The 25,666-nt window shown below is 31.3% G+C and overlaps 5 protein-coding genes across 9 annotated transcripts; 3 read left to right on the top strand and 2 right to left on the bottom strand.

Annotated features, from left to right (window-relative positions):
- Positions 1-2,959: 2,959 nt before the first annotated feature.
- On the bottom strand, positions 2,960-6,428 carry LOC119829971 (dnaJ homolog subfamily C member 5-like). Of its 2 annotated transcripts, none has more exons than XM_038352740.1 (2): positions 5,694-6,428; positions 2,960-3,255 (listed from the first exon to the last, which is right to left on the bottom strand). In XM_038352740.1, exons 1-2 carry the CDS (start codon positions 6,274-6,276, stop codon positions 3,230-3,232), a joined length of 609 nt encoding a protein of 202 aa, XP_038208668.1. In that variant the 5' UTR covers positions 6,277-6,428; the 3' UTR covers positions 2,960-3,229. The 2 variants fall into 2 exon arrangements, with proteins under 2 accessions (XP_038208668.1, XP_038208667.1); XM_038352739.1 differs by lacking the exon at positions 2,960-3,255 and adding an exon at positions 4,479-4,615.
- A 1,111-nt stretch (positions 6,429-7,539) lies between these two features.
- Positions 7,540-8,871, top strand: LOC119829965 (protein Mpv17). The gene is made up of 2 exons (XM_038352714.1): positions 7,540-7,939; positions 8,014-8,871. Exons 1-2 carry the CDS (start codon positions 7,730-7,732, stop codon positions 8,368-8,370), a joined length of 567 nt encoding a protein of 188 aa, XP_038208642.1. The 5' UTR covers positions 7,540-7,729; the 3' UTR covers positions 8,371-8,871.
- A 601-nt stretch (positions 8,872-9,472) lies between these two features.
- LOC119829964 (S-formylglutathione hydrolase) lies at positions 9,473-12,749 on the top strand. Of its 3 annotated transcripts, none has more exons than XM_038352711.1 (5): positions 9,473-9,622; positions 10,251-10,474; positions 11,556-11,801; positions 11,883-12,102; positions 12,374-12,749. In XM_038352711.1, exons 2-5 carry the CDS (start codon positions 10,260-10,262, stop codon positions 12,554-12,556), a joined length of 864 nt encoding a protein of 287 aa, XP_038208639.1. In that variant the 5' UTR covers positions 9,473-9,622; positions 10,251-10,259; the 3' UTR covers positions 12,557-12,749. The 3 variants fall into 3 exon arrangements, with proteins under 3 accessions (XP_038208639.1, XP_038208641.1, XP_038208638.1); XM_038352713.1 differs by having other exon boundaries at positions 9,490-9,640; XM_038352710.1 differs by lacking the exon at positions 9,473-9,622 and adding an exon at positions 10,089-10,133.
- A 15-nt stretch (positions 12,750-12,764) lies between these two features.
- LOC119829963 (presenilins-associated rhomboid-like protein, mitochondrial) lies at positions 12,765-15,637 on the bottom strand. Of its 2 annotated transcripts, none has more exons than XM_038352709.1 (9): positions 15,442-15,637; positions 15,175-15,364; positions 14,929-15,051; positions 14,667-14,829; positions 14,435-14,530; positions 14,229-14,353; positions 13,867-13,968; positions 13,539-13,636; positions 12,765-12,964 (listed from the first exon to the last, which is right to left on the bottom strand). In XM_038352709.1, the coding sequence occupies exons 1-9, from the start codon at positions 15,480-15,482 to the stop codon at positions 12,874-12,876; spliced, it is 1,029 nt and encodes a 342-aa protein (XP_038208637.1). In that variant the 5' UTR covers positions 15,483-15,637; the 3' UTR covers positions 12,765-12,873. The 2 variants fall into 2 exon arrangements, with proteins under 2 accessions (XP_038208637.1, XP_038208636.1); XM_038352708.1 differs by having other exon boundaries at positions 12,766-12,964; positions 15,436-15,637.
- Positions 15,638-17,571: 1,934 nt separating this feature from the next.
- Positions 17,572-22,751, top strand: LOC119830164 (sodium-dependent phosphate transporter 1-B). Its single transcript, XM_038353068.1, has 10 exons — positions 17,572-17,727; positions 18,375-18,965; positions 19,384-19,629; positions 19,752-19,934; positions 20,012-20,167; positions 20,252-20,745; positions 20,992-21,212; positions 21,327-21,512; positions 21,774-21,920; positions 22,136-22,751. Exons 2-10 carry the CDS (start codon positions 18,773-18,775, stop codon positions 22,224-22,226), a joined length of 1,917 nt encoding a protein of 638 aa, XP_038208996.1. The 5' UTR covers positions 17,572-17,727; positions 18,375-18,772; the 3' UTR covers positions 22,227-22,751.
- The last annotated feature ends 2,915 nt before the right edge of the window (positions 22,752-25,666 follow it).

Here is a 25,666-nt window from a genome sequence, read left to right as displayed (position 1 = left end):
GAATACGGACTTACGCGGGTGAAACCGCGAGGCGCAGCTAGAATTTTAATAATTTACACTTTTTTCTAATAGCTGTGGGCTCTTATAGTGCCTTATTTAAGCATTAACTCAAGGGTTGTTGCCAATAAGATATAATGCATTTGTACATACCTAAAGAGATTAAAACGCATGTTTTAAAATAACAATAATGCAATATCTCCCGTCAAGGTCATACATTAAGCTTTTAGGGGACATTTTGCCTCTTCATGGACCTTGCGCGTATTGATCTATTGTCTCAGCGGTATACAAACTTAGCTTGCGTGATGCTTGAAAGTACGTGCCAAATAGGTTAATAACCAGCATAGTAATGTACTTAAAATCAGGCCACACCCTTTATAATTTTGACTCGCAGTTAACTTCACACGACCACCATTTATTGTATGAATACGTTGTTTAGTGTAATATATAAATTGTAAGGTACCTATATATTATTTACTTTATATACAATTATAGTTATTGAATAAACAAAGATCCAATGGTCTGAAGTTTCGTTTACATTACCTTTGCAATATTTAATAAGTAGAATAATAAGAGTAATTTTTTTTTTTTCTCTGCGTTACTAAAGTAAAATATAAGGATTCAAAATTATATTTAGCCAACTAGCTAGCTAGACTCTAATTCAGGATATTTATCAATTTCGTCAAAGAAATTAATTTATGTTAGTCCTTAACGCTTCCAAATTGTTGTATCGGCAGTTGGCGTACAAACGTAGCAATTAGCATTAACTATGTAGGGCGATGATACACTGATATGAAATCGGTATCTATTGCACTTTCATAATTACATACTTACTTACTACTACTTTGTACCTAGATACCTTTTTTAAACATGTCGACGTGAATATGATTTTCATTTTCTTTCATTTTCTTTCATTCATCGTTCAAATATGAAGACAATCAATAAAAGAACCCAATGATTTCTCCATAAATAATAACAAGTTTTCTTATGCGTGACGACTAATTTATACCGTCGCATTTAGAATCACCCACTCGTAACATTGTTTCTTACATTTTAAATACTCATTACTTCTGAATAGGTTCTTTCGGACTTATTACTGTAATATGTACGAATAAAAGTATTATTCGAATTTGAAATTATTTATTCATAACAATTTACATTCTGACGATACATACTTCGCCTACAAATAGCACAAGCAGGTGACAAGTACCGGTTTGAAAACAAGTTTAAGTTACATTTCTTAGTTTTTGTTGCGTATAGGAAATAGGATCTTAATATAGATAGGTATGTGTAGTGGATTTTAAATAGCCAAAAATTTATAAAATGTGGTTAAATTGGATTAAAAATACATTACAATAATACGTACACTTGGTAGTATGTTCATATTACTTACTCCCTAACAATACAATGAAACCAAGTACTTACATACATTGTTTCAAATGTCCAGAAACAAAGCATGAATATTACACATTTTTGTTTACAATGTTCATGTATGATATCTTTGAAATAGTCCAATATTTAAACGACAAAAACTTTAAATTTTTAATTCGCATTTTAATATGATGCAAATTTCTAGCAGCATGCCTGCCTGTCAGGCTTTTCGATTATAGTCTACTTTATTTTTCATAATCATAGTTAAATATTATTACGTTTATGACGCTCAAAATTTTTAAATCTTTATTACCCTATCTATCATATTACCAATAAATAAGGAATAAGGTATGCAATTTTATCGAAGTAGGTATACAAACCATGTATTATCGTTGCAGAAGTTCCGTACCGTTGTACAAAAACAGTACAAACTAAAAGCAGTTTACGATTCAAAAACACCAGAGATTTATTAAATGAACAATATACATAATATTAATTAATCTAGGACAACATTTCCTACGTACCTACTAGACAACATATGAGTAGCTTTTATAAATTTCAAGCTTAAACTTGCAAATATCATGTATAACAATAACTATCTGTATAATAATTATTTATATTATGCACACAAGAACGAGATACGGAATTTTCATTATATTACTGATTTACTAAGATACTGCAAAATCAAACATGAAATCAACATCAATACCTATTTTTAATTTTTCATCCCAGAAGGTAGCTAAATTAGAGAAAAATAAATCAGATTATTATATGTATCATTAATCTATTACTTAATGGATGTATTATTGGACATCTAGAAAAATAATTCCGCTTAAACGCTATATTTGGGCAAACGAATCAACATATTTCCGCTCCAGCGGCAGCGACATTGCCAAGTAGGTATGCGTAAATTCCGTTATGGAGTTGTTTTATGCCAATTTAATTTTATAATGGCTCAAAAATAGATATTTTAAGAAAGTTAACACGTCCAAAATATTGTACCGCTACCGCTAAGACAGCTTCTCTTTATAGGAGTTATAACCAACTGGCGAAATAAACAATTTTCTATAATCTATACTAGATATTATAAAGAGGAAAGATTTGTATATAAGTTTGTTTGTAATGTTTAACACAAAAACTACTAGATTGTTTTTAAAAATAATTCACCATTCGAAAGCTGCAACTTCACCGACTAACATAGGCTTTGTATTTACTATGGGCGAATAGCTAGTTATAAATTGTTATATAACTAGATAATCAATGCGAACCTTTTTTAATTTTATTGAAATATTTCAGGACTGGTTTCCTGAGTCCAAATGTTTTTTTTTTTGTCAGATGGAATGTTTCTAAAAGCTTTCATTGTGCACATAACTTATTTGGTTCAAATACGAAATCGCCGAACTCATTAATAGAGATTAAAAAAGTACTCTTTTGTAACATTCGTTTTCTGTTAAAAATACACCTTTAGATAGGAAGCCTACATTGATCCAAATTGATTGTTATACTTTCTTTATTACGATAGACGTGACACAAATGGTAATATAACAAAATTTTCTATTAATTAAATAAATATTAACATTATATTTTAAGCAACCTTTTTATATTTATTATGTGGTTTTTACGCCAGTGATGCTACATAAGTCTAATTTTACATTTGTTAATAACAATAAACAGTTTATTCAACAAAATTTAATTTTAATCATAAATAAGGAAATTAAAATAAATATACAAAAAAAAACTATATTAAGAAATAAAAATTACATAAAAAAATCTAAGTTAAGGCTTACATAAGTTGCAATTGTGGTGGTTATAGTCAGTTCCTCTTTCTCTTACATTTTACTTTAGACTAGGTGAAAACACTTCAAGTGTATTTTGGAATACTGCTTCCTGTAAATCAAAAATAAGAAACAATTATTTTATATTATAAACAACATTTTAAAATAAAAATAAACCGAAAAGAAATGGAATAATAGATGATATTCAGTATGCAGATATTTATTAGATCGAAAGTTATCAAGTGTAGTTACAGATTAACAATAATATAACTTGACACTTTTGTCCACTATACATACTCGATGACTAGTTTCAGTAACATCGTCCAAGCGGATAATTAGACAAGATTGTGGCACTTAAGTTATAATGATGCATTTCTGAGCAAATGCGACAATTTTTCATTGATTTCTAAATTATAAATAAAAGGTAATGTCTCTCCATTTCAATTATGTTCCAAGATTATTCAATTATACATTACATGCCTTTGAGTTACTATTTTGTTATATTAGAAAATAAAATCCATGAAAACTAAAATAAGTTTTACATAACATTCTAAGTATCCGCTTTTCCAATGATAGTAACATAAAATACATGTAGTAATTGTCCAACCTGCTTGTTTGTCAAAATATCTTTGTTACATACTCTAATCTAGAGAATGTAAAAAAAATTATATATTTATTTTGAGGTCTTATAATAAGGCTAGCCAAAATAACTAAGAGTTTATGAAAATTATATTTAACTTCCTAGCATTTAATATTAACAAATGTATTTATTTAAAGATTTTATTTATACTATAACCTTGTATCTTAATTGTGTATTTTCGAAATGACAAATGATTATAACCTACTGTTTGTTAAAACAGGCTAATTATGGCCATGATCAGAACTGTTGATGTATATTAATTATAATTTATTAGTTTGCATACTAGGATGAAAGCATTACAAATGTTTGCTTACTATGGATATAATTGATACCTCACTTTTAAGTGCATATTGTATTGATAAAGTTACATCAAGTATGTTATGTCACCTTTTGTATCTACCACCAAATAGTAAACTAGCCTAAACGGAACATAAACATACAAAGACATAAAAAAAAATGCAACACAAACACCAACATTTTTACCAAATAGATACAATAAGTCATTTTTTGTTAACACTTCTATCAAAAGTAGTTTGGTCGACAAAATGTCAATTAAAAAAAAATCAATATAGAAGTATCTACGTGGTGTTTTTACATTATAAAGGTTCAAATAGAGAGAAGAAAAATATTTTATGACCTAGATTATACAATTTTAAAATTTAATTGCAACAACACTGCTTAGGCAAATATAAATGATTCATAATACTTTAATGAAGTCTCAAATATATATTATTCTTAAATTAAGACAGATGAATTACAATTCATTAAAACAAACTTGCAATGCTTTGTTCCTTATTTTAGAGTCACTTGATAGACTTTTCACTTGGTGACCCTAAAATAAAAGAAAATTTTATGAATAGCATCAACAACTACTTCCTTTTTATTGTGCCAGTGGGGTGCTTATGATTCTCAAGAATAATATTTTAATACATCTACTTGTAGCAACAAATATAACAACCAAGGTTACATATTATGCATTCGGCATTGGACATATATGAAACAATTATATGAAGTGCAATTAAATATACACTATATGTTGGAATGTTAACTATTATGACATTTAAGATCCAAATAAAATCAAAACAATTATTATGAAATTGAGTATATGTATAAATTATATAATACTTGTAATGTAAAAACCTAAAGGTACTAAATTCATATAAATTATAATAGTGACAAATTAAATGAACTTCCACTTTATAATTTCAAAAGACAAGATTTAATACTACTCTTAATAAATTAATGTTATGTCATAACAAGGAAATGTAATGGCATACAATATGTTGATAGTGAAGTCTAATTCCTAAGAATATCATAATCCATAGATTAGATAACAACATTTTGGGAATCCATTATTCAAACAGAGTTAATAATCACATGGGCATTTACTTTAAATATAATTAAGCTAGATCGGGTCAAGGCTAATACAAAAGTAAATACTAAATATAATTGTGGCATCCAAATATCTTACAAAAAGCAAATGGTGAAGCAGCAAATATCTAAAATACTTAAATAACTTACATGCAGTAGTCTTGATCTTCATTTTAAATACATGCTTAATCTCTGTTTGTTGTTTTGCTAATATATAAAAATAAATGGATCAGGGAATTACAATTCAAAAAAAAAGTTTTTACTATATATTTAAATTTACATGGGTACTGTGACTATTCTGCGAATTTATTTTTCAATTAATTATTAATAATATTATTATTGAAATAAAGGATTATATGTTGATTTGGTCATAGAGACCATAATAAATACTTAGGGTCACTGCTTGGAGAGTAGTGCCATAAGAATAAATTGCTCAAGACTACTGCAAATTTGGACATTTGGACGTTTGAAAATTAGCAATGATGTTTCAAACATTTACTTCGAAATTAGTTATTGTGAAATTCCGTAATTCACCCCACCTGTGTTGAGGCCGGTATTTTCTGACACGCCAGGAGCAGGAGGAGCAGGCATCGCAATTGGTGGCGCTTGTTCGCCACTGGGACGCCCTTCTCCACCGGGTTGCATTGTTACCGGCTGCACACCATCTGAGTCATCACGCTCCAACGTATGATAGTCACCGGATTCTTCTGGAGGGCGGGGTTTACATTTTCCACAGCAGCAATTAAAGCAGCAACATAAGCAGCAGCAGAAGTAACAACCGGTCAAAATACCACATACAACAAACAATGCTTTGCACCAAGTGCTTGTAACGACAAAATAGGCGTTGACGTTTTCCTCTCCAAATTGTTCTGCGATGTAAAGTCCGAGAGAGCCGTAGTTGTCATAAATATTCCTTTTAGTAGCATCGCTCAGGATTGTGTGAGCACGATTTACCTCTTTAAATTTATCTGCTGCTTCAGGATTATTCGGATTTTTATCTGGGTGATATTTTAAAGCCAATTTACGATAACTTTTCTTGACATCATCAGCCGTTGCGGTTTTGGGTACTTGTAATATTTGATAGAGACTATCTCCCGCAGTCGATAACTTTCTTTTATCCATTTTAAAATTATGTAAATGGAGAGGGACAATTTACTGCTAAACTTAATTAATTACTCACACCACAAGCACAATCATTAGACAATCTTTAATCTATTTCTTTTACTGTAGGTACCTATCAGTTTTTCGCATTCACACCAGCATCCACAGATTATTAATGCAGGTTTTTTAAGTAGCCGATTATAATCTATGCTATTCTTCACAGATTATATACTAGAAGGATTAAGGAATATTGTTATTACACTTCACAGGATTAAGCTTCAAAATTCAGAAGTTTTTTTAGAAATGAAATACTTTTGATCACATTGTCCTAAATTCAGGTATATTATGAAATAATGGACTTTATGGTTTTTTTATGTCATAGCATAACTGAGTAAATGATTTACCTGATGGTAAGCGATAACCAAAGCCCATGAACATTCGCTGAGGTTTCAGAGGCCTGGCTAAGGCGAATTCACTGGCCGCTTTTTATGTGTACGGGATATGGAAAGAATTGACTACTGAGAAGAACGAATGGACTGTGAAGGGTGGGGAAAAGGAAACGGGCCTTCGGTTCCCCCACTAGGATACGAAACACTGTAGTGAGTGATTTAGAACTAACGGATTCAGAAATTACGTATAATACTAATAATATTTATGGGTGTCATCGTTAATTTTGGTTTAAGTACACTATGTAATTTTGTTCCAAATAAACAACAATTTTTTGAATATAATTACATTCAATGTTGTATATCAATTTCTGTAGTTTTTGCTTGAAAGAGCAACAAACACACACAAATTTTCGCATTTATAATATTAGTAGGATAGGAAGTAGGATAGTAGGATAGTAGGACTAGTAGGATTAGTAGGATTATATCGCTGGCTGGCTGTTAGCTGATTTGGTTATATTTTTTATCCTGTATCAGTATGTTAAAAAGTTTTAAACTCAGTTTTATCAAAGACTAATACATCAAAAATATTTAATATTTAAAAAATACCTAAATACTGTTATTTAATAATAATTTATAAGACAAAGTGCAATCAATAAAAATAAAAAATCTTGACATTTGTACTTTAATAATTAAGTCTTATTTCTGATTAAAATAAATTATTGTTGGTTTTAAACGAATTTTAACAAATATGAAAACAGTAATGAGCTCATGAATTTATTTCAACTTTCCCGCATTAACTACCTATGCGCTATGATGGGGCTATCTCGGGGCAACACGCGCGCTTCGGTAGGGCGATTCGAAAAAAAAAATATTCTGGTAACACTGATGTCAGCTGTCGAACGAAAAATGAATGTCACGAAGAAATGTCACGTTTGATAGCTTTATCAAAGAGGTATTTGTTTCAACTTTGAAGCGAGTAATATTTTTTATTATATGCGATTTTTTAAAAATGTTGAATTAAAAGCGAATGTCACTGTGTACAATTCACTGTAAAAATAATAAACGCTAGATAACCTATAAAAACAATGCATGTATCAATAATGAAAGTTCGTGAAATATTTCAGTTTTATCAAAAACTTTTAAATCGTAGACCTTATTTAGTGCAGGCTGTACAAACTGGAACTTTAATGGGTGCAGGAGATATTATATCTCAAACTTTAATTGAGAAAAAATCTTTAAAAGAATTTGATTACAGTAGAACATTGAAGTTTTCTTCAATTGGTTTCTGTTTTGGTGTAAGTAAAAAGGGACTTACTTTACTTGGTATTGCACAGTTCTTGGCATTGTTTATGATAATTTTTCTTTCCAGGGTCCAGCTTTAAGAGTGTGGTATGGGCTTTTGAACCGTCATGTTGGTTCGAGTGGTAAAACAGTGGCTATGAAGAAAGTTTTCGTTGACCAAGTTGTGTTTGCACCAACTTTTCTATTTTCTTTGCTTGTGGCTCTTGGCACATTACAAGGAAAGAAGTGGGATGCTATACAGAATGATATAAATGCAAATTATTTTGATATTTTAAAGACCAATTATTACATTTGGCCTTGGGTGCAATTGGTAAACTTTTACTATGTGCCTCTGCAGTATCAAGTACTAGTGGTACAATCAGTAGCTCTTTTTTGGAATACATATTTGTCCTACAAGACAAATAGGAAGACATTAATAGAATAAAAGTTGTGTAAGCTTGGATAAAACCAAACAAGCCACATACTCTGCATAGGTATATAATAAAAAAATAAAACTTAGTTACTTACTAAAGTAAAATAAACAAATGTAAAATTGTAACAAGATTTAAAAATTCAACAATACAATATTTCTACAGCTTTGCTTGTTGAAACGAAAAAAAAAATGCAGAGATTATTAAGTTATTTTTAGTTTTAGGACATTTTGAATATAGTATTAAATAGCTATTAAACTAACTAGTTCAAGCCATGCTTTGTTTTTGTGATAATATTGTGATGTATCAAGATTTAATAATAATTTACATTTAATTTGCCAAGTACCTATATAGATTTCAATTGGGAGGTAAATCAGAGATTCAATATTCTATTAAGTAACTAATTAGTGTGTTGAGTTTTTGATGAAGAGTGAGTTGTATTATTTTAGAATGATTAATTATTGTTATAAATTTTCTTACTTTTTCAATAAATGATGACAAATCTTATCATATGAGCAGTAGTTAAATTTATTTCTCATAAAAGAAAAATATATTTTGTAACACTGTTACAAATTTTCCACAGACACAGGGTAGGTACTTAGCCAAAGTTTGTTTAAAAGTAAAATTCTGAAGTTCATAGTATCGAAGACTGAAAAAATATTACATATATAAATGTTAATATAATATACGAAATTCACAACAGCAGACATTGAATATTCTGCACCTACTTTTTTTTCTTATGGTGAAAAATTCATTTACCCAAACCCAGAGCGCGCGTACAGAGCCTTGGGTTATGATAGATACACACCGCCGAGAAGTAGAGACCTACTAACCAAACAATAATTTCATCTATGTTTCGTTTCGACGAAACATAAGAACAAAGATAAATAGTGGATAGTGGAAATTCGGTGAAACCTCAACGGCGAACTCCCATCACTGGCAGATGGCGACAGGCAACAAACATTAAGCAATATGAAATGTTCTTCCTTCGTAGGCGTAGTGTGTTATGTGTGAATATACTACACAATTTACAATTTGAAATTAGAATAAAGTTTATCTGAGTCAAACTTATACGACTCTATGGCAGTGTCAGTGTCAGACTTCATTTAAAAAAAATATATCTGTCAAAACAAAAATAGTACCTATGAATTACGAAATACGAATCGATACATAAATACATAATTGATAAATTTTTATAGTACGTATTTTGGTAATTGGTGATCAAAGGTCGTATTCGGAAGTCAGTAGAACTTTCATATTTGCAAGGTAATTAAACCTAGCTAGGTTTATGTTCTTTTTCTAAATTTATATCACTTTCATTGGAATAATATTTTAATTGAATAGATACCTAGGTCATAACCTGGCATAATTTATTTGTTAATGTGTCTCATAAATAGATTTTCCTTACAAGCATGATTGTTAAGTCGTAACCACAAATAAATTTATAATAAAACAGGAGAGTTTTGTCTATATTACTGAACCGGCTGCCGGCTCACAGAAAACAACCGCGTGATATTGTAATGATAGTTACGTAATCTCTATTATCGTTATGATTATAGTTATTTAGTGATATAACCATACAAATTTGAATTTTATTGCTTTGATTTAATGAGTAATGTTAACTATCAAGTAGTAATTGATAAGTAAAATCTATGTTGTGAATGATGAACCTCAAATTCAGTGGCAGTTCATATCTGACTGCGGTATATTCACCACTAGCATATATTTCTTATTTTTGTCTAGTATAATGCAAAATATTAACTCAGAATTTCAGAAAGTGAGTAAAATTTGATTAGTCATTCAAAAGTTTGATCAATATCCTTTATGCTATCATGAATAACAATTTGTCTAATTTAATGTAAATTATCCCTATTATCATGTATTTATTTTACAGAAATTAAAGATGGACAGCTTAGAATTGGTTTCTTCTAACAAGATATTTGGTGGTGACCAAAAAGTTTACTCGCATGAATCCTCAGAGCTACAATGCAAAATGAATTTCTCCATCTATTTACCACCTCAGGCAGAAGGTGGTGATGTCAAATTGCCTGTAATTTTTTATCTTTCTGGACTAACATGCACAGAACAAAATTTTATTACCAAGTCTGGTTTTCAAAGGTGAGATTTTACAGAATTCAAACTTGATAGTAATCATTATAATGTTTTCGTTTTTCAACTATTAATCAATATTATAAAAAAAATATTGACAAGTGTAATCGTATAAATAAGTATATTCTGAAGACATAGATTTTGCATAAGTTTGAATTTTTTAATAAATTCCAAATTTTCGCTTAAAATTATTGTTTGGGAACCTTACTATTGTACCTATATTCTTATAATCAACTAAGAAAACTTACTCCGTATGATAAGCTTATCTTATGTTCTGATAATGTATTAACTTTATGTATTTAATGGATAATTATCAAAAAAATATTATCATTTTCATATTCTGACCTTAAGCAATATGCTTTTATGACAATTTTATTGCAATGTTATTATTAAAGATCAATAGTAAAAATAGATAGAGGGAATAAATATTATAATGTAGTTTTTAATCAACAAAAATTTGATTAAATTTTATTACCATGTGAACTGTAAATAATCAAGAAAGCAAAAAATTGGTATGATATGTTCATCTTTGTTGTTTGATTTTACATGACTAGTGTACAATAAATTGAGGGCTTAGAAAGCAAACTACTGCCAATGTCAACTGAGCCTGATGGTAAGCCATTACCACTGCCCATGAACAAATTCTGTTTCTGAATGCACTGTCCGCTTTTAAGGGGTAAGGGATAAAGAAAGGATTGACAACTGGAAAGAAGGAATGGTCTGGGAAGAGAGAGGAAATAAAACAGGCTTTTGGTTCACCTACTCATGGTATGAAACACAGTAGTATGGCACTATTTCATGATGGTCTTCTGTGGGGGTGTGCTACTTCCTGGCCTATTTCTATTATATTATTTTAAAAATTTGTGTCTGAGTGTGTAAACTGTGTGGTGAATTTTGGGATGAATATCTTGACAAATAAATCACATAACATTTTGTTTATCTGCTATTTCTATTTTGGTATTATATATAAAATACAAGATAAATAATCGATTTTTATCTTTCCTTTCTCTTTACTTCACATTGGTTTTTGATCTTACCTATATGTTGCTAATAATCCTTATCCTTATAATTTATAAATATTTTCTTGTAGATATGCTGCAGAACATGGTATAATAGTTGTAGGACCAGATACTTCTCCTAGAGGGGTAAAAATAGAGGGTGATGATGAATCATGGGACTTTGGAGTCTCAGCTGGCTTTTATTTAGATGCAGAAAAAGAACCATGGGCAAAACACTATAGAATGGGAAGCTACGTGAACAAAGAATTGTATGACCTTATCATTAATGCTTTCAGCAATGTAGTCGATTCAAAAAGGATTGGAATCATGGGTCATAGGTATATAACTCAATTTTTTATATCAAATGAATACAAGTATGTTTTATATCATTGAATGATTTTAATGTCATATTTTTACAGCATGGGTGGTCACGGAGCTCTGATTTCGGCCTTACGAAACCCAGGTCAATACAAATCTGCCAGTGGATTTGCGCCCATTTGCAACCCCAGTGCTTGTCCATGGGGTGTCAAAGCATTCTCTGGTTACTTAGGTGAAGACAAAAGCAAGTGGACAGAGTGGGATGCCACCGAGCTTGTGAGGAAATATGATGGCCCACCACTAACTCTTTTCCTAGACCAGGTATATTTCTTGACTAGTAGTGTCACTTATTTGAATTTCATAGATTAGTACATTATCATTATTTTTTTGTAGAAATACGTCTTTTTACGTTATTTCTATTTTGGATCAAATTTTCATTATTAATTTGTGTCAATAGATTATTTTCTGTACTCGACCCATAAAACATTGTTGAGCCAGGACACCCTTATTATAAATATACATATTTTTTTATAAAAGATTATAGTGACAAACACTTATAATGATAATTACATAATTGTTTATATTTTTCAAGGGAGCGGCTGACAAATTCTACATTGAAAAACAGCTGTTGCCTGAGAACCTTGTTCAAGCCTGTCGGTCAGCTGGCGTTCCCGTTATATTGAAGTTACGTGAAGGCTACGACCATTCATACTATTATATCTCCACCTACATTGGAGAGCACTTTGATTTCCATGCTAAAATTCTTACAGCATAAATTAAGTAATCACACAGTAAATCTAAAGGTTATGGTCATAATTTTTTTACAAATGCTCTCAAAGAGTTAATCCTTCATTCTATTCAGATTTTAAGTTTTGCAAATTTATACCTCTGATGCATTTATCTATGCTATATGTATTTTTGTACATATACTTAAGAGTAAAATTAAAAAATAAAAGTTTATAAAACTTTAAAGTTATTTTATTTTTAACTTTTGATTATAAATTAAATCTATCAAAATAACCAGAATCTGAACATGTTATAAAATAAATAGCTTTTAACAGCATTTAGTTTTTGATATTGACAATCATTATACTATCTGGAATCCTTCCGTAAATTGTGATAATACTGAAGAAACTTGTCCCTGTTTCCCCAAATGTGAAGACCTCCCCAATAACACCAGGCCCTGAAAATTTAAAAAATAATAGTTTTTTTTTTAATAAAATCCTCCGCCCGCATAATCTAAGGAAACTCCCATGGGAGTGGGATGTTTTACTGCGGTAAAAAGTAGCCCATGTCACTATCGTCCTCACTGTTACCAGACATAATAATCATAGCATAAAATCACACATACATATTTATCTACACTAATATTATAAAGATTAAAATTTTTGAAATATGATAAAATGATATATCGTCATAAAACTTAACAAATACATATTAAATATACACTATTAATAATATAAAGAGGTAAAGCTTGTAAATTTGTGATGTTGTAGAGGATGCGGAGCTGTGTCAAACATATTTGCATGCTAATATAGTTGGCAGATGTGCTGTATAAATAATTATTACGTATAAGAACCGTATGTAGAAAACCACATTTATGCAAATAAAGATTATTATTATATATTATATATTTTGTGAAATATAAAACTTTGAGAAACATTACTGTAATACTCACACATGGCAGAATAAAATTACATTTCTCAGGTTGATTTTATTTACAACTTACATCCATGTGAATTAAAAAAAGAGCTTACATGCCAAACAATGCTCCACCTAGATGAGCAGCATGGTCGAAAAATTTCCACCCAAGTACAACACCAGCCAAGTCAACACCCATAATAACTTTGATTGCCTGTCAAAATAAAAATTAGTTTAAAATATGCATATGTATCAAGTACTATAAAATTTGCATTGATAAAATGCACAAAAGCATTGTGTGTGTGTGAAATAAAATTGGATAATTATATACCCTCTTGTTTGTAGTTAACTATATAAGATAATATTATGTAGGTCTTATCTGTAAAATTCTCAGTCATTAAATTCTGATATGTAAAGGTCTGAATAAATTACTAGAAAACTTACCGAACCAGCGGCAAATGAAAACATTGGCAAAAATATGATGCTCAGCCTGGTGTCAGGATATTGTACACACACATATGACAACACTGACATAATTGCGCCCGACTGCAATCAAAACAGTTTTATATTAAAATGTAATATAAGTTCGAAATCACTGCATAACAAACAACATAACATTAAAATTTATTTTTATAATTAATAATTTTGTTTGCCACATAGATAAAAGTAATATATCATGAACAAGACTTAGAATTGATTTGATGAATGTTTCACCTGACACCTTCTTAAATATAGTGTTATTAAGATAAAAAAAACTACACATATTCATTAAAACTCATAATTGCAGTATAAATAAATAACCTTACCGCCCCGAGACTTAGGCCAGGCTGGTTGAGCAAGACCTTATAGAGAACACTGGCAAAACTGCTAATAACACCAGCACTCATATACATAGCCACAAATTGCTCCTTTCCTAATGATGCCATTGCCGCTAAAAATATTGTAATTATTATCATATGTTTCAAGGTTAACACAAAACAAAATGTCAGTCTGAAAATAAAAAATATTATACCTGGCATAAAACTGTACAACACATACATATTAGCAGCTAAATGAAATGCTGAATAATGACTGAATGTTGAGAGAACCATTGGGAGACACACTGAACCTGAAAATTGAATATAAACAGATTGAGCGTAGTTTTCTGTAGTAAATTTATAAAGATATTAAAAAAATAATTTGGATAAATAGGCTTAATATTAAAAAAAAAACAGTTATAATAAATAAACTTAAAATCCACTTACTGCCTGATGGATTAGAACAAAAATATCTAATCATAAAAGATTGTAATGACTTCACACGCCAAGCACCAAACACTAACAAATTGGCAGCTAGAATTGGATAGAAAACTTTTTCACTTGTTTTTAGAGATTTCCACCATTTTTTTATTGGGCCTGGCTCTGATTTCTGAAATATCAATAAACCAAATTAATTGGATACTCTTATGTGATTGTTTCTATAAAATTAAAAACATACAAACTATATTCTACTGTTGCTATAACTTACATGATTTCCTATACGTTTCTGACCATTCAACCAGGTGCTTGGTCTCTTGAGTAAGGCAGTTGCATGAGATCTAACATTTTCATATTCCCATATAACACAAGTAGTTAAACTAGCCGTTGTTACCTACAATTAAATAAAATAAATAAATTACATATAAAGTATAAATTTTTTAAAGATTTAAATACTATTGTAATAGTAGTAGGTGTAAAATCATAACAGGAGAATGAGGTATTGAGATAAACTTACCCCTATGGTAAATAATAATGGTTTTATTAACGAACTAGTATTTAGAGGCCCTGATTCAATTTGAGGTAAAGTAAAAGGATTTGGTTCAATACGTGGACGTCTTGATCTGCGGTTGGCATTATGGAAGGATTGTCGTAGTTCCCACTGAGCATACCTTACATTCCCAATTTTTTTTGATAATAGTTGTTTGCTAAAATAAAATTATAATTAAGTAATGCATTACAGCAGACTCTAATACGATTCCTTTAAATATTACAGTACCAGCACCCAGTTAACTCTGCTGCGCACCAAACATTTCTTAATAGCATGATAATTTCACGTCGAAGATGCAATATCGTATCAATAGTGCATTATGTTGGAACTCGAGATTTCGTAATATTGAATGAGTCTGTACTAATATATAATTTGGTTAAGTTTCAGTTTTGCACGGATGTTAACAGAATTGACAATTTAAACATTGACTTAATCTGTCAATTACTATATACTAATACGCTCCACGAAAGAAGTCCTATGAAGGTATCAACAAAATTTGAGAGGTTAGCAATATTTTCGAAAAAAATCACGAGCCGCCACGGTTTTTTTTTTCCGCCGTAACTTGTAGAAAAAAATTGAGCGCTCGGAACGAAAGATTGAATTGAAACACTTAAATGAATGTGTCTAGACAATTCACATTTCATACTTCACATCACCATTATTATAAACTGGGCTATGTTTGCTATATAACTGATAAAAAACCTTCATATATAATAGATTCATAATTAATAAAGAAACATCCATACTCAACACAAACAATGAAGCGTTATTTTCCCCCTTAAATATGTGATCCCATTAAATAACATCTTTTGCCTCCAACTCGGAAAACTCTATTGAATGTAATAATATTGGCAGCTTAATTTCTAGGCGCTGCGTCTTTTGACTACATCCATACTGCCCAATTTAGGAATATATTATAAGAGTTAACTAAAAGATATACCCGATAGGTATTTTTATTACTAAAAAAATAGTAGCACATACTTCGTTTGAGATGCCGGAAATGGAATTATATTTAAAAAAAAGTCAACACAAGCTAGTTAGTAATGTTATTTTACATTTGTAGTTTTGCAATCATTAAATAAGAAAAAGTTATGTAACTCGTAAATCAGATTACCTATATTATTTATTGTACCATACTGCATCAAAAACAACGATTCCGAAAAGCGAACATAATATCAAAGAGCTAAAGTATCTTTTCGTCACTTTACCTATAATAAAGGCAGTTTTTTTAGATTAAACAATCAATTCAAGTCAGGTTTTTGAATCTACGCATGTCACTCTAACTTGTAAACTTGTCGAATGAATAAATAAAAAAACTTTTAAAATATCTACACAACAAATAAAACAAATAATCGACAAAATATAATATTTCTATTCTGTGACCGCATTCTTTGTCTAATAGCTGAGTGGTTAGCGAAAATCAAAAGTCTTGGGTTGATTATATGACAGAGACTAAGAAAACTGTAAGACGACCTCAAAAGTGTGGTAATAGTAAAAAGAAATTCATAAGCGAATGAGATGAATAAAAAGATATCACCGCGGTTAAAATATGTACTTCTCTGGCCTCCCTATACAACTGTACCCAAACACAATTGTAGCATCGTGAAATCGGTTCATTGCGACGTGAAATAGAAGAAGACAAGGAAAAAGAACAAATTAGTACACTTTAGAAAGTGTTGCGATTACTGATACATTAGTAAAAATTAACGATACTTAAAAATATTCAATCATTCCATACTTAAAGTCCCTTTAGAATTGTAGATTTTTAATAAATTGAATATTTTAGAATCCTCATTTTCGTAACTTCGCAAGTAAATAGCTAATCATGTCAAACGGACAAACAATTAATCACAGAAAGAAAACAAACGGTTTTTATATCAAGCAGCGTTTAAATTCAGAAATGCATACGTAAGTCGCATTTGTCTTGTCATATATAGGTAACAACTACATGCCTTTTATTTTATATTGATCTATAAGGAATCTTTAAAAATAAATAACTAAGAATTGCAATTAGAAGAGTTTACAATATACTCCGCTTAGTAGAACCTGTAGATGGATCTATTTCCTTAATTCTTCATTTAGTAAATGGATTTCCGTTGGTGTTTTTTTGATTATTAAGTAACGTTAATAATTTTAATACTAATAGTAAATCTTTAAAATCCTCTCTCGTTATTATAAAGAGGCGTGGAAGGTCGTGAGGCCGTTGAAATTTCTCAAGTACACTTTATTGTTTGAAAATGAACTGTATTCATAAGTACTTAATAAAAAGGTTTACGTACGCCATCTAGTTCTTTAGGACTGTTTCTAAGGGGTCGTTTGTAAACAGTCGCGCCTTTAGTTCCATAATAATAAAGGAGCCGATGGGAGGATTTCGGAGGGGTGGTGGCGCGCATGCTCTATTGAAAACGTGCCACCAAGCGACCCTCGGTGACTTCAGTACAGCTGAGAAACTCAAGGCGATATTTCTACCTTCGTAACGGATATTATATTCAGGAGAATATTATTCTTCACTTTTAAAAAGTAAGTACAATCGTGCTTATAGTTGCTAATACGTCATTTAATAATTTTTCTTATGAATTATCTATCGACCGCAGCGAGCTTATAAATATCTCTTATACTACTATTAATTGGATCAGTGATCGTTGAAATGTGGCATTTAAATTTGAATAAAATATTCTTTTTTAAATTTTATACGTAATGAATTTAACTTACTTACTTGCATAATCCATTACATTTTTTTTATTCGGAAGTAAATAACGATTGCTTCACTATTCAATCAATAATTTAGGTAATGTGCCATGTGGACGAATATTTTAGGAAAGGTCACATCGAAATCGTACTATCGATGTCAATGAATGTAATAAAATGAAATAAGATATCTAGGTTTTATTTTTTTACTTAATACAGTAATTAAAGTTATCAGAGTAAACGAAATTAATTTCGTATCTTATATACGTAAGATAGTATAGCCATTTTAATAAATGTAACATAAAGCTTTCTGCCGTTATAATAATTATTTTTTATAAGCCAGTATAAATTTTTTATGCGTCCGATTCCATGTGCTGCAAAGTTTACACATAATAAATGTAGTAAAATCTGATATATATCACAAACGATATTGTGTTTGCTTCATTACCTTTGTTTAAATATGTTTATTTCCTTTTCAGAAATGAAGCCAAAGTTTTCAATACCGCCATCCTTTCGAAAAAGGTTAATTAAACATAAAACTTTGTGACGCACACCACTTTACTCACTCAATTTATTCAGATTTTTGAGAAACGTTTAAGAATAACTATATAGGTTTTTATTGATGAATATTGTACAGATTTACGTTACATATAAGTAGAATGTCAAACATTTTTAGTTGTTTTTTATTAAAACGTAGGAAGTTGTAGAGTAAGGGAAGGAACCACTAATGGTTAACACGGAGCGTGAAAAGCAAAGCTTTTGGTATAGTCAATGAGCATAAATTATTAAGGTGCTAGTCATAATTCTTTTTTTGATAATGATTACATGGAAAGTTAAAAATTGAGTATTTTGTGCTGACAATTCCTATCATAAAAACATGGAACCTTACTCTGATGATCTACTGTGGTTAGTTATATGTGGATTTGTGGTGGCATTTATTTTGGCGTTCGGTATTGGTGCCAATGATGTAGCCAACTCATTTGGAACAAGCGTTGGATCCAAGGTCCTTACACTAACACAAGCATGTATTCTCGCTACTATATTTGAAATCGCAGGGGCTGTTTTAATAGGTAAGTTAAAACTCAAAATAACCTATAGCGTTTAACCAGTGATAAATATCTGCAAAATCAATTGATTAATTGAATTTTCTTTAAATATAATTTATAATTACATACTAATTACATACCTACTTATTTGAACGAATAGTTTTTTTTTTACATATAGACATTTTTAATATCCATTAGTTTAAAAAATATGCCAAGTAAAATAGTCAACCTTACCCATAAATCTATGAATGGTTTGCTTTCACATTTGATGGAAAATTGGGTTACAAAGAACATTTTCACGAGGCCTAGCTATCGTTCGAAACGGATCGTGTGTGTTAATGAGTTTGTAGACCAACGACATAATTTTTTTATTACCTGCACTCATCAAATTTCATAGGAGTCATAAGTTTGAAATGACCCAATTATGGGTTGTTTTTTTCAGGGTATAAAGTATCAGATACAATGAGAAAAGGTATACTAGATGTTTCATTGTACGCTGATGGCGGAGAGAGACTCCTAGCTGCAGGATGCCTCGCAGCTTTACTCGCGGGAGCGGCGTGGCTTATCCTGGCAACATTTTTACGTTTACCGGTTTCTGGAACACACTCTGTTGTTGGTGCTACAGTTGGATTTACTCTTACAGCAAAGGGCCCAATCGGTGTTCGTTGGTCTACTCTAGGTGCTATAGGTAAATATAAAATATTTGCTCTACCGCTTGTAAACGGTAGGTAACCTAAGAGCCAATAGGATTATACGTGATATATATAAAATAGTAAATACTTAAGTCACATAAGCTTTGAAACATTTCAGTTTTGTCGTGGTTTATCTCACCGGTATTAAGTGGAGCGGTTTCGGCTCTTCTGTTTTGGTTGGTACGGAGATTTATTCTTCGAGCCTCTCAACCTCTGACTGCTGGATTACATGCTTTACCTTTCTTTTATGGAGCTACAGTGGCTGTTAACGTGCTGAGTGTAGTGCATGATGGTCCTAAATGTAAGGTTATAAGTTTTACTTTTTAGATTTATTACATTACATCTTTAACGAAATATTAATTCTTTTTTCTATTTTAGTATTAGCTATGGATAAAATTCCAATGTGGCTAGCTTTGTCTGGATCAGTAGCACTTGGCGCCGTAGCGGCTATTTGTGTCCGTCTTTTCCTTGTACCATATTACCGCCGACAACTTACAGCGAATCCTGTGAACTTTACTCTTGGTCTCTCAAACGGTAAAATTTTAATAATTTATTGTTTAACTTATGAACTTATTTAATGTTTAATTTAATTTAAATTGCGCAATTACAACATTTCAGAAACAACTCCAGCAAATACGCCAACACATTCAAATAAAACTAGCGTTCCGCAAAGACCTACTTCATTACTTTCCGATGATGGAAAAGTTCTAGAAGCGATAGCAGAAAGTGCTGAAATGGTCACTTTGAGTGATGCTGATAAATGTTCTCTTGGAGTCAGAGAAATGAATGCTAGAAACAGAGCCCTATTGGCAACGATGGACGATTGTAGTATACTTTCACGAAGTCTTAGTCCTCCCGATAAAGTCCGATTGCAGTTGATTGATGCTGATCCTCAGATTAATACATTGAAGTACATTGACGAAACACTTAGTTGTTGTAAGAGCTTAGATTCTAATCAGCTTGTAGGAATGGGTGAAAGTTATGATTCAAAGAATGGATTTATAGGCGATTCTTGTGATACAATTGCACGCGTTGAATTGGGAAGGATGTCTGCAGTTAGAGCTATGTCTGGTGTAGTTGATTTTGATACTCCTCCACCTAGAATTAATAAGGTACGGTATAATAATACCTATAAACAAAAAAATATATTGATTAGAATTTGGACGTTTTTAGTAGGTACGGACTTACAGCTATGGATAATAAATTATTAAATAACTGCTTTAACTATAAATAAACTACACTTTTCGATAAAACATTCTTCATGTATGTTGGTGTTGTCAAAGTTACAATTTTTAATTTTTTTCTTCAGTTATTGTAACAATCAAAACGTATTCGTTTAAAATTTCGATTATTTTAAGGGCCCTGAAGGAGGCAGTGCTTGGAGTATAGAATGTGATGGTAGGGTGGGTCTGCCAGCGATAACACCCAACTCCAGCGCGGCTCCGCTGCTCAAAGCTACCACCCCACCCCCACCAGCGCCAGCCCCACCTCCGCCGCCGGATACCTTGAAACTTTTTTCATTTTTACAAGTCTTAACTGCTACATTTGGCGCTTTTGCACATGGTGGTAACGATGTAAGGTAACATTAAAATATTAAAATAAGACTCACATTCGCGATGTTTGTGTGAGATCGCATGATTTGGTGTGTCACTAATGAAATACTTTTCAAATATATAAGTCTATATTTTTACAGTAACGCTATAGGTCCCCTAGTTGCACTATGGTTGCTGTATTCCGAGGGAGGTGCGCACGCCCGCGCAGAGACGCCGCTTGCTATTCTTGTGTTTGGCGGCGTCGGCATCGCACTGGGCTTGTGGCTTTGGGGACGTCGCGTTATCAAAACGGTTGGCGAAGATCTGACAAGCATTACACCAGATACGTAAGTTGATGAATAAAATGCGGATATAGAAAATCACTTTAACGGCCACTTTCTGAGAGACTGATCAATGTGGTGATCAGCTAATATAACGATTATCTTAACAGCTCATAATTGTCATATATCTAATATGTACTTATCTTAGATATATGACAATTATGCTTTCGATAGGTTTTTGCGAAAAATTTTATACCTTCTATGCTTTATATAAACATACATGAACATAGGCAGAAGGAATGAGAAACGATCATTTTGTATTTTCAGTGGTTTCACCATAGAGCTAGGAGCAGCCCTCACTGTGCTGGTAGCCAGCAAGGCAGGGCTGCCCGTCTCCACCACACATTGCAAAGTTGGTTCGGTCGTTTGTGTTGGTTACTTCTCAGAGAAGTCTGTTGATTGGAGTCTGTTCAGGTAAATAGGCTATTAACATCTACAACAATAAATATAATTAGGAGTAACCTTTAACATTCGTAAAACAATATGGAGTTACTTACATTTCCATAAAATTTCCTATTAACAAAAACTCTGGCAAAGTATTGAACTGAACACTTCAAGTAGGAAATTTACGTTATAAATATGAATTTATAAGCTGTATAAAATGAAGAAGTATTTCTATTGTTTTGCAGGAACATAATTTTCGCATGGGTGGTTACAGTCCCCGCCGTCGCGGCTATGGCGGCACTATCTATGCTTGCGCTTGAAGCATTTGTTGTATAATATTTAATAATTTGCACGGAAACATTGAAAATTAAATAAGTCATAAGCGAAATTTGAAGATAAAGGTGATGAAGATTATGAAAATTACGTAACTATTTAGTTTTTCAATTAAGTACCTATTAGCATCAAAATTTACATCTTTGAACTCGATAGCTGAGCTTTTTAGGTTCAACATAATTCATTGTTTAATAAGTGAAGTAATTAAGGAGTATCGAATTTTAGGCTATAACTTTTCTTAGTAGGTACACAAATATATACCTACAATCTGCATACACAATGTACTTATATTATGTCTTAATACAAGTAGTTTTTCAATGACTGTAGGTACTTTCATAAAACTTTTATACTTTCATAGAATTGAAAATTTCTTCTCTAGGTCTTATTTATATATGAAAATTGTATGAGCCGTGTATCAGACAACATTTAGCCAAAAAATAAGGATGACAGCACGATTCTTTAATTTTTCCAAACTTATAGTCAACATGTCTTGTATAATATTGACTAAATGCCTACAATGTAGTTGAAATGTTGTTAAATAAAAAAATGCAAATGTTTTTCAGTTTTTTATTATTTCTCAATAAGATAAAATTCTGTATTTTTATTGATCAAGTATCTGAGTTCATTGAATAACACAAGTCTACAGTTACTTCATTTTTTAGAATACCTACTAGCTGACTGGACCACGGACCCGTCATCTGACAGACGTATTTAAATTGCCTTATTAAATTAAATTGCCGTTGTTTATGTATAGTTCCTTAATTTTTAAATTTTTTACTCTTTAACATTAAGGTGTTTTTTCATTAGATCCTTTTCCTGACAATTCCAAATACTCATAAAAAAAGAATGTGCGAAATGGGCCGTCGATGCATCGTCGAGTCGTTCATCTCGAATAGCTAGTTATTTTTGTTTTCATTCGCAGATCATGTATTGTTCATTATATGTTTGGGTAAACCAGCTCTTAGTCTATAAGCCATGCTCGTATCTGCCTGAAACGAAATATTGCTTATCGATGTTTACGCGCGTAATTTTCACAAACCATAAGATATTTTGATTCCCCTTTAACTCTGCGATTAGCACGCCTTCTCTTCCGTTGGGTAAACTGAGTGGTACGGTGTATTACTCATTTTTCCCAACGGTACAGTGTTCTTTTTCTATTTACAATGGAGGTAAGATATTGTAAGTTTTTATACGTTTATTTAAGCATGACGGTAAGGAAAGGTCATTCCGTCATTTCAATCGGATTTGGCATTTTTGGCGAAACGTTTTTTTTTAATCAGCTTCGGTCATACTTTTCATAATTCTGGTCCGTATACATGTCTAGACTAGATTTCCTGAATTGCACTCATAATTCATATGTTACATTTTTTTTTATAAGAAATCTCACGGATGATAATGAAGGAATGGAAGGAAATAAAAATTAAATATTTATTTCATACATGTATGTTACATTTTTCAGCGGGTTGCAGTTAAAGCTTCATTTGTTATTGTAATCAACAACCTTTTATGTATTAATCATTATCATCACTTGTAGTTCAAAATTGTTTCTAGGGGCCACTTAATACCATTGAATAATTTACAAAATTACAGCTCATTCTTTATAAAACGCTCATACACCATAAAATAAATAATAAATTAAAAACCTAACAACTTGAGCCCTTTTCTATCCAACATTTATTTTTTATTGGGCACTGAATATAAATTTAAACCTTAACACTTCGGAAATAAAGCATAAATTGTAGCATATTTGTTAGTGACATCTAACCTCGAATAGCTAATACTAAGTCGACAAAGATATCAAAAGCGCTTAAAAAGAATTTCAACATATAGCACAAAGTAGCACTGCTAAATGAATTTAGTTTTGTATGTATTTATTTGTAACTAGCCGCGCCCCGCGGTTTCACCCGCGTAAGTCCGTATCCCGTAGGAATATCGGGATAAAAAGTTGCCTATATGTTATTCCAGTTGTCCAGCTATCTACGTACCAAATTTCATTGCAATCGGTTCATTAGTTTTTGCGTGAAAGAGTAACAAACATCCATACATCCATACTTACAAACTTTCACGTTTATAATATTAGTAGGATAATCATTATGTCTTTTTAACGAAAGTTTACAATGAGCATTCTAATTATTATAGGATATATTTCAATGTGTGTGCATTGTAAATGTGGGAGTTTGGCGACAGCGATTTTTGATAGATTAATTGGCAATGCCCTTTCCTCTTGTGTTATATATTCCGTGAGGCAGATTGTATTTCCATAGAGATTTAGAGAATTCATACAGCTTTTTCATCTCAATGCTGTGTGTTTTAGAAAAACACATATTTTTTTTTTGTGATGAATCTCAATGCTAGCCTGAATGGCTACTACATCTTAGCACGGGCGCGTGGGTGAACTGATGGTTCACCTTGGTAGCGACACGCTCAAGGGCGTCCCCCCTTGTCGGGGACCGCGAACCTCGGCTTGGGCTGTCGCAGGAATAAAAAAAACACGTAATAGACCAGAGAGTAGTATAATAATACGGGTAGACCTTTCGGTAGGCTGGCATGTTGGGGATGCGTTAGAACCATATTCGCGTGTTCACAGGAAAGATTCAAAAAAATAATTCGGTGCACGTTTTCGAAGACGGAAATGAAAGTTTTCGTGTGCAAAACAAAAAAAACACAAAAGCAAAATGTATGTTTTTTCAATGTTCCAGGTTTATTACTATACATATATATTATATGACCTATTCTGTTTAAAATTATAAAAAATAGATTATTGGCGACAAGTAAAACAAAAAGATATTTAAACCTACCAACTTTTTCACGGGGAGGGAAATGAATTTTCGACTAGTTCCTCGAAAACATTTTTTAATTGAACTGGTTTAAAGCGAAATAAACGTTTGAGCAAAACGGAATGTATTTAATGTAATAACGTGTATATATTCGATTTGCAAATATTTTTAAAAACATACCGGCTTTGACAAGAATATCAAATCTGGTCGAAACGACGGAACCGCCCTTATGGATAATGAATTTTTATGTACGTCCTAATGACGCAGATAATGAGTTCTCCGAAATCATCTTCGCATGAGTTGCCCCCTGTTCCCGAACCTAGTAAGGTAATATTATACAAGTACAAATTAGATTTTAACCACAGTTTGATTGACTCCATATCCTTTTCGTTCATTCTTATAACATGTTATCTACTGAAATGCTTATTTGAAACTTAATTTACAATAATTTACAATAGTTTTCCATATTTTTTTTTTAAATTAAATAGGATATTACATAGTTAAACGAATTTAAAATGAATTACAGGTACCTTTACTATTAGGTCCAAAAAATGCTTTGATAACATGTCTGTACTGTAATGTACCAGTGAAGACTACTATAAAGCATACAACGACTACCAGAACTCATATGACAGCGGTTTTATGCGCAATGGTTTGGTAATTTAA

This window comes from Zerene cesonia, chromosome 11, assembly GCF_012273895.1.
Source record: "Zerene cesonia ecotype Mississippi chromosome 11, Zerene_cesonia_1.1, whole genome shotgun sequence".
Lineage (NCBI taxonomy): Eukaryota > Metazoa > Arthropoda > Insecta > Lepidoptera > Pieridae > Zerene > Zerene cesonia.
This window is presented reverse-complemented; position numbering and strand designations above follow the sequence as displayed.

Excerpts from the sequence above, each read along its gene's own strand:
- LOC119829971 (XM_038352739.1), bottom strand. The coding sequence starts at position 6,276 with ATGGATAAAAGAAAGTTATCGACTGCGGGAGATAGTCTCTATCAAATA. Across the intron at positions 4,616-5,693 it reads AAATACCGGCCTCAACACAG|GGTCACCAAGTGAAAAGTCT; the intron begins GTGGGGTGAATT and ends CTTTTATTTTAG.
- LOC119829965 (XM_038352714.1), top strand. The coding sequence starts at position 7,730 with ATGCATGTATCAATAATGAAAGTTCGTGAAATATTTCAGTTTTATCAA. Across the intron at positions 7,940-8,013 it reads CAATTGGTTTCTGTTTTGGT|GGTCCAGCTTTAAGAGTGTG; the intron begins GTAAGTAAAAAG and ends TTTTCTTTCCAG.
- LOC119829964 (XM_038352710.1), top strand. The coding sequence starts at position 10,104 with ATGCAAAATATTAACTCAGAATTTCAGAAA. Across the intron at positions 10,475-11,555 it reads ACCAAGTCTGGTTTTCAAAG|ATATGCTGCAGAACATGGTA; the intron begins GTGAGATTTTAC and ends ATTTTCTTGTAG. Across the intron at positions 11,802-11,882 it reads ATTGGAATCATGGGTCATAG|CATGGGTGGTCACGGAGCTC; the intron begins GTATATAACTCA and ends ATATTTTTACAG.
- LOC119829963 (XM_038352708.1), bottom strand. The coding sequence starts at position 15,482 with ATGCTATTAAGAAATGTTTGGTGCGCAGCAGAGTTAACTGGGTGCTG. Across the intron at positions 14,830-14,928 it reads AGAAACGTATAGGAAATCAT|AAATCAGAGCCAGGCCCAAT; the intron begins GTAAGTTATAGC and ends TTGATATTTCAG. Across the intron at positions 12,965-13,538 it reads GGTGGAGCATTGTTTGGCAT|GGCCTGGTGTTATTGGGGAG; the intron begins GTAAGCTCTTTT and ends TTAAATTTTCAG.
- LOC119830164 (XM_038353068.1), top strand. The coding sequence starts at position 18,773 with ATGGAACCTTACTCTGATGATCTACTGTGGTTAGTTATATGTGGATTT. Across the intron at positions 19,630-19,751 it reads GTCTACTCTAGGTGCTATAG|TTTTGTCGTGGTTTATCTCA; the intron begins GTAAATATAAAA and ends GAAACATTTCAG. Across the intron at positions 20,746-20,991 it reads CTCCACCTAGAATTAATAAG|GGCCCTGAAGGAGGCAGTGC; the intron begins GTACGGTATAAT and ends GATTATTTTAAG.